This window comes from Cladophialophora yegresii (assembly GCF_000585515.1).
Source record: "Cladophialophora yegresii CBS 114405 chromosome Unknown aczIN-supercont1.2, whole genome shotgun sequence".
NCBI lineage: Eukaryota > Fungi > Ascomycota > Eurotiomycetes > Chaetothyriales > Herpotrichiellaceae > Cladophialophora > Cladophialophora yegresii.
In genome coordinates this window covers 4,202,685-4,216,313 of record NW_006913046.1, presented here as the reverse complement: position 1 = coordinate 4,216,313, position 13,629 = coordinate 4,202,685, and the positions used below count along the sequence as shown (strand labels likewise).

The following is a 13,629-nucleotide window of genomic DNA, read 5'->3' as shown; positions in this document are numbered from 1 at the left end:
CCACTTTCTAGTCGTCCAGGCAGGCTGGAAGGCGACCAAAGATGCCCTCCCAGCAGGCCCGCTATCAGCCTCTCCAAAGCCGTGCAGACCAAGGCGACATTTCCAATGACAATTTGGCCGCGAGCACACAGGCAACACACCAGCCCTTGGCTCTCCGCTCCGGTGCAGGGCCCGGCGCTGCCGCTTCCTCAAGCGAAGTCGCTCTGCTCCGGCCCTCCGCCTCCACAAAACGAGATTCTTCCCATGCCGATGCCAGCCGTGCCTTTGTCAGCCACAAACTCACAAAATCTCACATTGCCTTCTCAGTCCTCGTCTTAGCAGTCTTTGTCTCCCTCATAGGCGGGGGTGGTTATTGGTTCTATAACAAGGGTCTGATCAATGGTCAGTCTCCGCCATGGTATCCTACACCACGAGGCGGGACGTTGCCCTCATGGCAAAACAGCTACGAGAAGGCTGCAAAGCTGGTTGAGCGCATGAGCCTTGTTGAGAAAGTCAACATCACGACCGGCACAGGATGGGCAATGGATCTGTGCGTCGGCAATACTGCTCCTGCTGTCGATGCCGGCTTCCCTGCGCTGTGTCTGCAAGATGGTCCCTTGGGCATACGGTTCGCAGACCATGCTACCTCCTTCCCTGCTGGTATCACTGTCGGTGCAACCTGGAACCGTGGTCTCATGCGCAAGCGCGGTGCTGCCCATGCACGTCAGGCCCGACTCAAGGGCGTCAATGTTCTTCTCGGCCCAGCAATGGGTCCTCTGGGCCGCAACCCAGCCGGCGGCAGAGTCTGGGAAGGCTTCGGCAGCGACCCTGTTCTCCAAGGCGTTGCTGCTTACGAGACCATCCAAGGCATCCAGTCCCAGGGCATCATCGCGACAGCAAAGCACTTCATCGGTAATGAGCAGGAGCATTTCCGGCGACCTCTGGAATGGGGTCTTCCTGAGGCCCTATCTTCCAATATCGACGACCGCACTCTACATGAGATTTATGCTTGGCCCTTTGCCGAGAGCGTGAGAGCTGGTGTGGCCAGCGTCATGTGCTCATACCAGATGGTCAACAATTCTTATGCTTGTCAAAACAGCAAGTTGATGAATGGCATTCTCAAGGATGAACTCGGTTTTCAGGGCTTTGTTCAATCTGACTGGTTGGCACAACGGAGCGGTGTTGCCAGCGCCCTCGCTGGCCTTGACATGTCTATGCCCGGCGACGGTCTATACTGGCAAGACGGTCGGTCTTTGTTCGGTGAACAACTCTCGATTGCAGTGCTCAATGGCTCGATTCCCATGACGAGGCTTAATGATATGGCAACACGGGTTGTGGCTGCCTGGTATCAGCTAGGACAGGATTCGTGGGCTGATGAAGGTCCAAACTTCTCTTCCTGGACAAACGATGAGTACGGCTATTTGCATGCCGGAAGCAGCACCAGGCAAGACAAGGTGGTTGTGAACAAATTCGTCGAAGCCGAGACCGAGGAGAGTCGACAGCTCGCTCGGCAAGTGGCTATCGAGGGCACGGTCCTGCTGAAGAACGATGATTCACTTTTACCACTGAGTCCCACTCTTTCCGAGCTAGGTTCCTCCCCTCGCAAGAGAGTGGCCATCATTGGGGAAGATGCTGGCCCAGGGAAAGGTCCCAACTACTGTGATGATCGGGCTTGCAATCAAGGAACACTCGCTGTTGGCTGGGGTTCTGGTGCAACAGACTTCACCTATCTCGTTGATCCACTTACCGCCTTGAATTCGAGCTTTGACACGGCTGCGGTCGAGATAATCAGCTCTCTCACTAACAGTGTGTCCACAAAGATGAAAACAACACTGAACGATCAGGACTTGTGTCTCGTCTTCGGCAACGCGGATTCTGGGGAAGGTCATAAGATTTGGGCTACACAACGCGCTGACAGAAATGACCTGGAGATCCAGAAGGGCGGTAACCGGTTGATCCGCAACGTCGCTGCGGAATGCGGCGGGCCGGTCGTGGTCATTATCCACTCTGTTGGCCCTGTCATTCTTGAGGACTTTGCGGATCTACCGTCTGTCAAAGCCATCGTTTTTGCGAACTTACCGGGCCAAGAAAGTGGAAACGCCCTTGCTGATGTCCTCTTCGGTCGAGCTGATGCTTCCGGGAGACTCCCGTACACTGTCGGTCGGAGTCTTGGAGACTATGGTCCAGGGGCTCCGGTCCTTTACTATCCCAACGCCATCATTCCACAAGCGGACTTTAAGGAAGGTCTTTACCTCGATTATCGCCATTTCGACAAAGCCGGGGTCGAACCTCGTTATCCCTTTGGTCATGGATTATCCTTCACCACCTTCGACTTCTCGGACTTGGTCATCACAAGCCTGAAATCGAAATCCCCGCTACCTGCTGCAAGGCCTCCGCCAGCAATAACGCCACCGAGCTTGGGCGAGAAAATCCCATCCGTTGAAAGTGCGCTCATGCCAAAGGGCTTTACTAAATTTCGGAAGTTCGTCTATCCGTACATCTCTAGCAAGGACAGTGTGAAGACAGGCAAATACCCCTACCCTGATGGATACGATGTAGCCCAGGAGTCCAGTGCAGCTGGAGGCGGTGAGGGCGGTAACCCAGCGCTGTTCGAGGAGTATGTCCATGTGCAGTTGCGTGTAGCCAACACTGGACACCGGAAGGGCCACACCGTGGTGCAACTGTACGTGTCATTTCCTCCATCAATCAAGGAGCCTTCTACTGGCGAGATCGTCGATACCCCAGTCAGAGTGCTGCGCAACTTCGCAAAGACCGAGCTTGAAGCAGGTACCGACCAGGTGGTCACTCTCAGTTTGACCAGAAAAGATCTGAGCTACTGGTCCGTGGTGCAACAAAATTGGGTGATGCCAGACGGACCGTTTACCTTGGCGGTCGGGAAGAGCTCTCGGGATCTGGTTTTGGAAGGGACATATTGATGGGCTCAACAGAAGCTTCGAGTCAGGCATAGCAAGTCAGTACCGGTGCTGCGGACCACGTGACGGGACATGCAAGTACAGACTAGCCAATGCTTGCTGGTCCTTTCTCCATCAAAGCTCCAAAACGAGCTTGGCATGGCCTGACCTATTGATGTCGAGTCTGATGGTGTTCTAAGACGTTCCATCCTCCGCACAACCTCGGGGAATACAGGGCTCAGAACACTAAGCACATGGCCATACTCCAGCCGAGGGCAAGCATCTGTCACCTCTTCCCCGCAAACCTCCCCAAACGAAACGAGGAACCTCTTGTGACTGAGTCGTGGCGACCTTGGAGTACATCTGCTTCCGGAAAGGCTCAAACTGGCTATACTTTTGTTTGCGGTCTCTCAATTGGTCACAGAAGCGAGCCCGTCGCCCTTGAGCCGAGGTTTTCGTGCTGAAGCTAGGCCAGGTGTGTAATCGAGGTCACACATCTATCACTGTGGGCTGTCACACATAGCGTGGGTAGTTGGCCAGACCTCATATCACCACTTCAACCGTGAAGGGGCCGGGTGGCCTCGATTATAAATCCTATTAAAACGCCGGCTTCCCACTTGAGAGTCTTGTCGCGGTTGAATTCTGCTCGACTATAACCGTCTTGACAGTTGATTCATATTCCCTCCTTTCAACCTTGTCCCTACCTTGATTATACTTTATCTTGTCCTCGTCGATCGCTCAACCTACCAAACGGGCTGTCATCGATATTCAAGATGGCTCCGGATATCAACTCAATGGCCAACTGGTCAACGGATGGCTATAGTACGGATGGCGTGCCCCGAGACAGCTATGAAATCCCTGGTGGGTTTGTCCCTATCCTTCCCTTTGTCGATGTTGGGGTCTTGCAAGTGGCTGTTATCTCCCTCTGGCTATATCACTGCTCCGATCGGAGCATTCTTTCTACGACAACAGCTCCGCTTGCTTGATGCTTCTCGTTAAGCAGGCTCTCCACGACACTTCTAGCTTTCAGCCAACCCTGCTGGCTGTGGTGTTCATATCCCCACGCACTGGAGGTTCAAATGCGAATACGTCCGGCGGGCGCTCACGGGTCACTTCCTAATTGCGATTCGGCGTTGGCCACCCAAGCTACCCGCTTTTCAACCCGCCGAAGCTTCAGGCGACCAAGGCCGCAAGGCTTCCCATGTGCTGACAGGATGCGCTGACACGAAACGGATCAGATATCGTCATGCACGGGCCGTACACGCGCAAGATTCGCGTTCTCTCAATCGGCGCAGGTGTAACCGGGATCATGAACGCTTATCACATCCAGAAGATGCTGGAGAATGTGGAGCATGTAATCTATGAGAAGAATCCTGATATTGGAGGCACTTGGTTGGAGAACAGATATCCAGGTGAGCTGACTGATTCTGCATCCGCTGCCCGTTGGAATTTGTGGATGGTCTTGAGCCTTTGATTTGGGCAGATATTTTCTTACCAGATTGCAACATCTCTCGGCCACCAAGCTCCAGTCCTCCCAGGTTTCGTTCGGTGCTGTGACGTTGCTAATACGTGTTGACTAGGCTGCGCTTGTGATATCCCCAGTCACGCATACACCTTTCCTTTCGCGCTGAACGTGAGTCTCACCTGGTCAAGTCTGTTCTTTGGCTGGACCATTCTGACCAGATGTCTCCGTAGCCTGACTGGCCTCGCTTCTTCTCCTACTCCCCTGATATCTGGAAGTATCTCGACAAGGTCTGTGAGGTATGGGGCCTGAGAAAGTACATGACTTTTGATACCGAGGTGGTCGGCTGCTATTGGCAGCAGGAGACCGGAGAATGGTTGGTCAAGCTAAAGCAGAAAAACCCTGATGGGACTACACGTCTTTTCGAGGATCGTTGTCATGTGCTCCTCCACGGAACAGGTATCTTGAACAATTTCAAGTGGCCCGACATCAAAGGCATGGAGAAGTTCAAAGGAAAGATCATGCATACTGCACGTTGGCCAAAGGATTATCAGGCCGAGCAGTGGAAGCAAGATCGTGTTGCGGTCATCGGGTCAGGGGTGAGGGTTCTGGCTACCTCTCATTTGGACGCACTAACGACACCGCTATGCAGGCTTCCAGCATCCAAACGGTGCCTACCATGCAGCCGCACGTAAAGCACATGGACGTTTTTGTGAGGACAGGCAAGTCTCTCTGATACCGCTGGAAAGAGCTTCACCCCTTCAAGCAGCTGTCCTGAATCAGCTAACACACCTGCATTTCTTAGGTGTCTGGTTCGTTCAAATCGCCAACAACTTCGGCGCCAACCATGAATATACAGACGAGCAGAAACAGGAGTTCCGCGATCCCTACAAGCTCGTCGAGCATGCCAAATCTATCGAGGACCAGGTCAATGGGCTGTGGGGCTCATTCTACAAGAACTCCAAAGCCCAAGCAGAGGGACAAGCCGCGCTGAAGGCTCGTATGGCCGAGATGATCAAGGACGAGAGGCTACTGAAGGGATTTACCCCCAAATTCGGCATTGGGTGCCGAAGAATCACTCCTGGAGATCCGTATATCGAGTAAGTCCTCCATCTTGTGTTCTGGATCTGGCTGCGTCTGACAAGTGATGCAGAGCCATTCAAAAGCCGAACGTCGACGTTCACTTCACACCTGTGGTGGAGATCGACGAAACCGGGGTTATTGGGGAAGATGGAATCCACCGTGAAGTCGACACGATCGTCTGCGCCACGGGCTTCGACGTTTCTTACCGTCCTCGCTTCCCTATCGTGGGTCAGAACGGCGTCGAGCTGGCTGACAAGTGGAAGGTCTGTCCCGAAGGCTACCTTGGCCTTGGAATTCCCGACTTCCCCAATTTCTTCACTTTCATCGGGCCCAATTGGCCGGTCGAGAATGGCAGTGTCATGGGTCCTCTGATGTATGTGTCGTACTATGCGTTGCAGATGATCCGGAAGATCCAGAGCGAGTATATTGCGAGCATTACGCCGAAACAGGATGTGACGGATGCGTTCAATGAGCACTGCCAGGAGTGGGTCAAGCACACCGTTTGGGTGGACGACTGTCGGTCATGGTAAGCAAGCCTTGAGTTGACGAAGGCTTCAATTTCAGGACTAACTCAACGTTTCTTGCAGGTACAAGAACAACGAAACAGGCCGAGTCAATGCCGTCTGGCCTGGGTCCTCGCTGCACTATATCGAGGCCATCAAGACCCCACGCTATGAGGATTTCGACATCGAATATCTCGGTCCTGCGAAGAAGAACATGTGGGCGTACCTTGGCATGGGCACAGTGAAAGCTCTTGTGAACAAGGAGGATGTGTCGCCGTATCTGAATGCGGAAGCAATTGACCCGGACTGGATGAGAGCTATGGGTATCAATGCCGACAAGTTGCATGAGACGAAGTTGAAGGACCTGCAGCAGAAGCATGAAGAACAAAAGGAGAAGAGCAAAGAGACTGTCGAGAAGACAGCTGTTTCATGAGCGAGGGAAGATTGGAGTAGGTAGGGACTTTGGGGTGATTCGAGGACTGGAGTTAGATAGGGGAGCTAGCCTCGTCACGTGGCTGTGATCTCGGCAGAAGGGCGCTCATCAGTCAATGAGGGACAGATATGAGCAAATGCTACGAGGTATAATGAAACTGAAGATCATATTTGTCGTGTTCTGTGCCAGCCCAGTCCGTGTCTGGGGCATTTGCAGAGCGGGGGGGAGGAGACAGAAACCTTTCGGTGCGTGGTCACGTGCCGTCCCGCCTTGCCGCAGAAGTGCGGAGACAACGAGCCGCCAAAGGTAAACAATAAATTATTCTTCAATTGTGCTTCACCGACAAACAGCGTCACAGATATTCGCGGTCTTTCCCTTTGTGCCTCTACAGAGAAGCCACGTACACCCGCTCTCAGTCGCACTGTCATGCGTGTTTGCTAGCTGGATACCGACTGCCACCTCTCCTGATCACGAACAAAGATACCCCGGGGACAAACTACAAGCATGGAGATCCACTCGGTGCTACCAGAGGAGCGGGCGCGAGACCCAAAAGGCGACCCCTTGCCCTGGGGCTACCGCTACGCAGAGTAAGTTCTTCACACCATCATGTTTCGATGCTCCACCAACCATGATGACGTTCCGCTTGAACAAGAATCACCTGTCTCTGACTCGTCCTCTTCGAGCAGCTCCTCGCGCAATGCCCGCCAACAAGTCGAAGAGTCCGGTCCCTTCGGACGAAACAGGAGTATACGATCGACCGCGTCGCGGACCCCGCGCGCCAGAACCGGCACCACGCCCGTCCGGCAGAAGGAGAACAGCGCAGTCGCCGAGTTCGGAAGGCTCTTCGCGAAAGAACAGGCCGAAGAAGAGAGGCGGAAACCTGCTGCGTCCAAGCCCGTTTCGGCGGACGAGGTAGCCGCGGCGGAACGACCGATACAGCCCGAAGCCGTGCCCACGGAATGTTTGCTCTATGGCTACGCGGGCAAGCAATCCGAGTGGAAGGTGCTGTCCAAGTTCGAGAGGATTGTCTGCCCGGGGATCATCTGCGAGGACTACCCGCGCGAAGACCCGAATCTGTTCCTGTCCTCGAACTCGCCGCTCGGCTTCTCGCGGGCGTCCGTGGTGGTTCATCAGAATCTCAGTCGCGAGGCGATCAGGAAGAGCAGGATATACCATGGCGGCAACCATTGGATCAAGGTCACATTTGATTCGTACCAGGCCGCGGAACGGGCGTGCTTCTACAGCCCCATCGAGATTGATGGGCATATGGTCCACTGCGAGATGTGGCAGGGGCGAGGTCCCGCCGGGGATGCTCCCATTCTAGCTGGCCCGGCCTGGGGTGCTGAGAAGGCAGATTTACTACAGCCGCAATTATCGCCGCGGAAAAGGGGGGACCCTGGACGCAGCAGACCGAGAACGCTGAGTTCGGCGCAGGGGACGCGCGCAATCTCGGGCAAAGAATCGGCCCTCGCGGGCTTCGAGCGAGCTCTGCAGACCCTGCCGAGATCTCATACCATGCCGGATGTACAGTACGGTCAGCCTGACGACGAGGACGACGCCTCCTGGGACTCCACGACCGCCTCTTCAGCAACTGCCACCGGGATCGACGAGGCTCCTCAGGCATTCCAACAGCAATTAAGCCCCACCACGCCACAGCAAGGTCTGCGCTCTCGCTCCGTGCCCCAGCTGCCAAGCCAGGACCGCTCTCTCATCCAGCACAACAACTCGGAATACATGACGCACATCACGTCCGTCAAGAAGGCCAGATTACGACCCATCTCCGAGGCCCTCCCCCCGCAGCCGACGTTCGCAGAGCGCGTCTTGAGGAGCTTGCCGATCGTGTCGTACTTTGTGTCTAGCAGCAGCACGACCACGGCCCTAGCAGGCACGGTGCCAGGAGTTGCTGGGAAAGAAGCGCAGAGGAAAGGGGACGTCATTGGAGAAGGGCCCTTGTTAAAGGATGACGGCACTTGGGATCCGGGGAATGGCTGGTATTGGAGCTTTTGGCACGGTGTTGATGGCTGGTTTGGGACGGATTTCTGCGGGTTGAAGGATGACTGAAAGGAGCGTCGAGCTGTACGAGCGGCGCTGGGGAAAGAATCGCGTAAAATATCACGACCATGGCGGTTGCTGCCCGGCTCTTCAATCGAGCATGTGGGATTGATCCACATTAGCACCTGCACAAGCGACGGCGTTGGATGCAGCATTACAGCAACTCTGACCTTGGTTCAGCCGACGCCACGTTCACATGTACAACCGCCGGCGAATTCGCAGAGAGGTAGCCTCGCAACACTGATCAGAGAGCCTCACAATCACAATCATACCGGCGGGCTGGCTGGTGGACTGTGTGACCCAGCACATTTGGCCCATCGATTCAAGTCATTGCATTCTTTTGGTGGTGATTGTGCGTTCTCTGTCTGAGTGCTAGCCAGTTACTGTAGCTTCCACGCCGGTCTGGTAGGCAGAGCGAAGAGAAGCGTGGGAAACGCGATGCGGTCTCATTGCCTCTCCGCCCCCCTTGCTCTCAGGCACAACTGTCACCCCATGGTACAGACAGAGGCTTTTTTTTGGAAGCCCCCTCCTCAGTGGCAACCCAAGGATATACACGCATGCATACTTGCCCAGCACGCCACAAGGATTGTGTTCAATGCTTTTCATTTCGCCCAGCGCATCGCATCGCCTTGAACCGCCTTAGCAGGCTCAAACCTCACACCTCACACCTCAGACACCCCAATCGAAGATCCTCTCTTTTCTCCTTCCTACTCGACCTTGCCCTCAAAATTCTCGCCCTCGACCAGGTCGGGGATCTCGTCGTCGTCATCGTCATCACCCTCCTTCTTCTCGCCTTCCTTGCCCTCGCCTTCCTTCTTCTGCAGCGACTGGTACGACTCGGCGAGACGGCGTAACGAGGCGAGGCTGTCCGGGCCGAGCTGGTTGAGGATGCCCGGCACCAGCTCCGTCAGTTCCTTGTCCTCGCCGTTGCCGTAGATGGCGAATGTGTTGGAGGGGACCGAGGCGTGGACTGTAGCGTGGGAAACATGTTAGCAAAGATGTCATGTACTACGCCTCGCAGGGCATGTTTTGTGCATATTTGGAGATAGCCCAGTTTCGGGGCATCTCTCGTCTCATATCTTGCCCAGCCCCGGCCTGGCCTGCTGTCTGACACTGGGAATACTGCGAGGAGCTGTTGCTGTGCTTTTGCTCGGAGGGGGCTGAACGTACCCTTGGGCGCCGCGAAATGTATCACATTCCCGTCCTCCTTGAACATGTTGACCTCCTCGATCGCCTGGATGGGCTGGACGTTCATCTTTTTGAGAGTCGTCTGCAGCTTCTTGTCGTCCGTCCCACTGCTCTTGTGCACCTTCTTGGTCTTGCGCCGGGGTGTGCCTTTTCCGCTATGTGCGGTCACGTCAACGTTAGTTTTGGTGCTTGAGCTCGAGCTTGGATTGAGCTTGGGGAGGACGTGAGTTTGGGGGATGTGCTTGCTCGCATACGCGGACACCACATCACATAAACATCACGTCACGGTTGGCGGACAGAACATACCCTGCGGAACGCAATCATCAGTTCAAGCTGCTCTATGGAAACCGCACGGCCTTTCACAACGGCTAGGAAGACATACCGATTCGCACCTGCGCCTGCATGCGCTTGAGCTTCTCCTGGTCCATCTTTGCTGTGGGGGAGCCGAGCTCAACTCAACTCAAATCAAGCCGGGCTGTTGTTGTGCAGAGCGGGAGTCAAGAGCACACACGGGCAGACACGCAATCTCGATCGCCGCTCCGAAGCCTCGAGCAGGATGTGAACAGAACGAGTGCCACCACAGAGGGCGGGGAATATAGGTTCAGCAAAAGCTTGGAATCAAAGCCTTTGCGTCCTGGATGTGCACGGATTGGAACCTGCGGAGGGGAAATGATGGGTTCGTCCGACTGAGTCTCAGTGCTGCCCGTAAGTGGTCGATGTCAGTGGTTTGTGTTCCGGGCCTCTATAAAAGTCTTGGCATTGTGCGGATTAACCTCGGGTGCGGGCGGGATGGTTTTTTCCCGAATTCCGATCCTCGTGCCTACTGTGTACACATGTACGCTCACGATTGCTCAGGCACGAACGACTGAACGCATTTACGGACTCAGGTCAATTATGGGGGTGCTCGACTAGAGATACGCGAATGAACCCCAGGAAGCAGAGAGGTCTGCACGCGGCAGTTACTGTTCTGGTACGGCATCTCGACGTCCTCTAGGACTCTTTTGCCAACAAACAACAGGCCTACAACCGTGAGAGCGACTAATTCTTGTTCGCTGGGAGCCTCCGGCCGAGGTTGAGGTGCTCATACCACGAGAATATCTTGATCCAGAGCCTCTGCTAGCGTCTGTTGCCTGGCCTGAGCTCGAAGATCTTTGAACGAGGGACCCCTTCGCCGCAGCGCAGCCCGGCGAACGCTCTCTTCGGCGGATGGCTGTAGTTCTGGCGTGACCGGAGTTGTTGGGGTTTTCCACAGCTCTGATATCCTGAGGGGCTGCGCCATTTTTTTGGCATCAGCGGACGGCTGAGCGCTCTGGTCTCCATCGTCTTGACGTGGTATAAGTGCGGGACCTTCGTCCTCCGTGTTGTTGCGGTCGAATTCACCATTAGGGCGTGTCGAGTCTGTGTCTCTGCCAGTGCTACCCGCAAGCACTGTTCCGTTGTTTTTCACATCGTTCAAGTTTGCCTCCTCTTGTACCTCACGACCCTTCTGCGGCTCTGGGTGGTTTGCCTCAGCATTCTCGTGATCAGCACTGGGAGGAAACCGTCCCAGCTTCCCCTGCTTTGCGGCACGCGCCACGGTCTCTCTTATCATTTTTCGTGCTTCGGGAGAGAGGACAGAAGATGGCCGCATCGATGGTGGCTCCAGAGGTACAGGACTATCCGGCGGATTGTGACCGTCGTTGCCTCTTTTCCTGATCGTTTGCTTTCGACGCGGCGGCGAGCGGTGACGATCTGTCTCCGCACGCTGCTGCCTCAGAAGACCTTGAATCAGAATAGATGCCTGTGAGGCTCTCTTCTCGCCGTTCGGAGACTGCGTACTCGCATTGACCTGCCCGCGCTCGTTACGAGGTACCCGCAGAAATATGTTTTCGGCCTCCATGTCTTGTTCACCTAGGGTATCGTCGGTGTCGTACTGCCTTGCATTGGAGAGCCTTCTATGAGCGGGTGACTTTTTGTGAGCTCTTCTGCGTGTAACACCCTTCTTCTTGTTCTTCTCCTCATTCGAATTCTGCGTGCTCCCATAGGATTGCCTGCCCTCGTTGGGGGTGCCGAGCGGCTGCAGGTTCTCGGGTTGCGTATCTCGCTCATTCAGGATGTTATCCGTGTCGTGCTGTCTCAAAGCATCACGAGTTAGACCAGTTTCTGCGACTGTGGCTCTCTTCTTTCTCTCCTCCTCCTTCCCCTCCTTCATCTTCTCACTGTTCGCTGGCTGCGTGCCCTGGTCGACCTGCCTGCGATTGCCAGAGGTTTCGGGTGGAAACAGGTTTTCAAGCGTGCGCGCAGACTCGATAATTGATCCCTCTGATATCAATGATAGCGGCATCGAAAACATTCCGTCCTGGATTGTGCTGGAGGATAAAATGGGTCCACCATTCACTCCTCTTTGTAATTGAGCAGCGATTCTTTGAGGCAGTTCAGCTAGAGCTTGAGCTATTTGCTCAAGGGTGACGGCATTATCCTGCAAATTATTTTTGATGACCGAGGTATCGTCCTTGATGGCCGTGCTGATGGACCTTGTGTCCTTTTAGTCGGAAAGCCCACCGAAGAGGCATTCACCGTTATTGGCCACTTACAGGTTCAAGAGAGCCAGTGTTATCTCCAAAGAGGCCTTGTGAGACTCCAACCTAGATCGGAGCTTGTTCATGTCCTCGTGACCGTAGGACGACCATCGGATCGAGCTACCAAGCTTAGTTGGAGAGTAGCTGTGCAAGGCGGCTTGTATATCCTTGAACACTTCGGTAATGTTGCCGAGCACGAGCAAGATTCTGTGCTTAAGTGGCTCTGGCATGCGCTGTGAGGCGACCATAGCATCTTTGCTTAACGTATCTAGACAAAGATCAAGCGAAGAGAGCTCTTTCAATACGCCAGCCAAATCGTGAGCAGTCTCCTGCATTCGACTTATAAACGATCGGACGTCGAGTGAGAGTCTCGCAATGCTCGATAGCAAGCCCGTGCATGCTGCTGCGATGGAAAGCGGGTCAAGCGCCATCTCTGCTGGAGGGCTAGTGGGATCCGCCGTCACACAGGCCGAGAGCCTCCAGCAGTGCGCACACACAGCCTTTTGTGTACGAAAGAGCTCCTGGCTGCGAGTGAACGAGTGCACCTCCGCATGAGGTGCTGCATTGAGGCTGAGGTCGGAAAGAGGCAGCGTGATTCATATTCAGCATAGCGCAAGCCCTGTCTCATCGATAGAACGCCACAAATGAACTGGCTCAGTATTGGGGCCGAAAAAGGCTGACTGCAAGGCAAAATGGGCCGATACAGTCGAAGGAGAGCCACGGAGTCGAAGGAGAAACCTGTTGGGTGCCCTGATAGGAATTTCTGTTAGGGAAGGAGCAAGCTGCATGAATACCTATATACCTAGTATTTTCTTCGTTCGCAGTCCCAGCGTTGCGGATGCGGGTGGGCGGCTGGGTGGCGCCTTCAAACCCCGTATTCGCGTAGAGCGCAAATCCACGCTGTGGGGCACAAAACCATAGCAATATGCAGGTTTTACAAATGCCCATCTTGCAAGGAATTCATAAACAATAAGCCGGACAGAGTGATGCCCGTGTCTATAGTTGTGCATGCTGCTTGGTTGCTAAGGCTTCAGGGCCGAAACAGGCAACTCGAGGTTAATGAAGAACAAGAAGAGTCTGGCCATGGTGGTCTCATGGATCATCACCGGGTGAGGTTACCCCGAGCGACGATTGATGCCGCATCTCGAAGTAAAGAGCCATCGCAACCGCGATTTATTCGTGAATAGGTGGAGAGGAAGGTGAGCAGCGGCCTGATCAGGCAAACAGGCCGAGCAGGTGAAGCTGAGGCTGAGTCGAAATTGAGCCAAGTCATCAATTCCAGATTCAAGCGGCCGAGTTCTTACAGTAGCTCGTCACGTGCTTATAAGCGCGGGATAATTGGGGTGACTGGCCGGACAAACCTCGGTTCCCCGAACTGTACGAAGTAGAGTGGCACCATATCGCAGTCGTGCGCAGTCAATGTTGGCTTGCTGTTCGCAGTAATTAACTCTGCCCTCAT

At 54.7% G+C, this 13,629-nt stretch overlaps 5 protein-coding genes across 5 annotated transcripts; 3 read left to right on the top strand and 2 right to left on the bottom strand.

The window, feature by feature from the left end:
* Positions 1 to 41: 41 nt before the first annotated feature.
* A1O7_03434 (beta-glucosidase) lies at positions 42 to 2,915 on the top strand (the record flags this gene model as incomplete). The annotated part of the gene is made up of 1 exon (XM_007757454.1): positions 42 to 2,915. The coding sequence occupies one exon, from the start codon at positions 42 to 44 to the stop codon at positions 2,913 to 2,915; it is 2,874 nt and encodes a 957-aa protein (XP_007755644.1).
* Positions 2,916 to 4,137: 1,222 nt separating this feature from the next.
* On the top strand, positions 4,138 to 6,372 carry A1O7_03433 (uncharacterized protein; the record flags this gene model as incomplete). Its single annotated transcript, XM_007757453.1, has 7 exons — positions 4,138 to 4,303; positions 4,472 to 4,524; positions 4,587 to 4,952; positions 5,006 to 5,065; positions 5,137 to 5,453; positions 5,507 to 5,962; positions 6,024 to 6,372. The coding sequence occupies 7 exons, from the start codon at positions 4,138 to 4,140 to the stop codon at positions 6,370 to 6,372; spliced, it is 1,767 nt and encodes a 588-aa protein (XP_007755643.1).
* Positions 6,373 to 6,876: 504 nt separating this feature from the next.
* Positions 6,877 to 8,433, top strand: A1O7_03432 (uncharacterized protein; the record flags this gene model as incomplete). Its single annotated transcript, XM_007757452.1, has 2 exons — positions 6,877 to 6,959; positions 7,059 to 8,433. 2 exons carry the CDS (start codon positions 6,877 to 6,879, stop codon positions 8,431 to 8,433), a joined length of 1,458 nt encoding a protein of 485 aa, XP_007755642.1.
* Positions 8,434 to 9,131: 698 nt separating this feature from the next.
* Positions 9,132 to 10,040, bottom strand: A1O7_03431 (nascent polypeptide-associated complex subunit beta; the record flags this gene model as incomplete). Its single annotated transcript, XM_007757451.1, has 3 exons — positions 9,132 to 9,394; positions 9,595 to 9,759; positions 9,995 to 10,040. 3 exons carry the CDS (start codon positions 10,038 to 10,040, stop codon positions 9,132 to 9,134), a joined length of 474 nt encoding a protein of 157 aa, XP_007755641.1.
* A 653-nt stretch (positions 10,041 to 10,693) lies between these two features.
* On the bottom strand, positions 10,694 to 12,601 carry A1O7_03430 (uncharacterized protein; the record flags this gene model as incomplete). Its single annotated transcript, XM_007757450.1, has 2 exons — positions 10,694 to 12,125; positions 12,186 to 12,601. The coding sequence occupies 2 exons, from the start codon at positions 12,599 to 12,601 to the stop codon at positions 10,694 to 10,696; spliced, it is 1,848 nt and encodes a 615-aa protein (XP_007755640.1).
* Between the last annotated feature and the right edge of the window lie 1,028 nt (positions 12,602 to 13,629).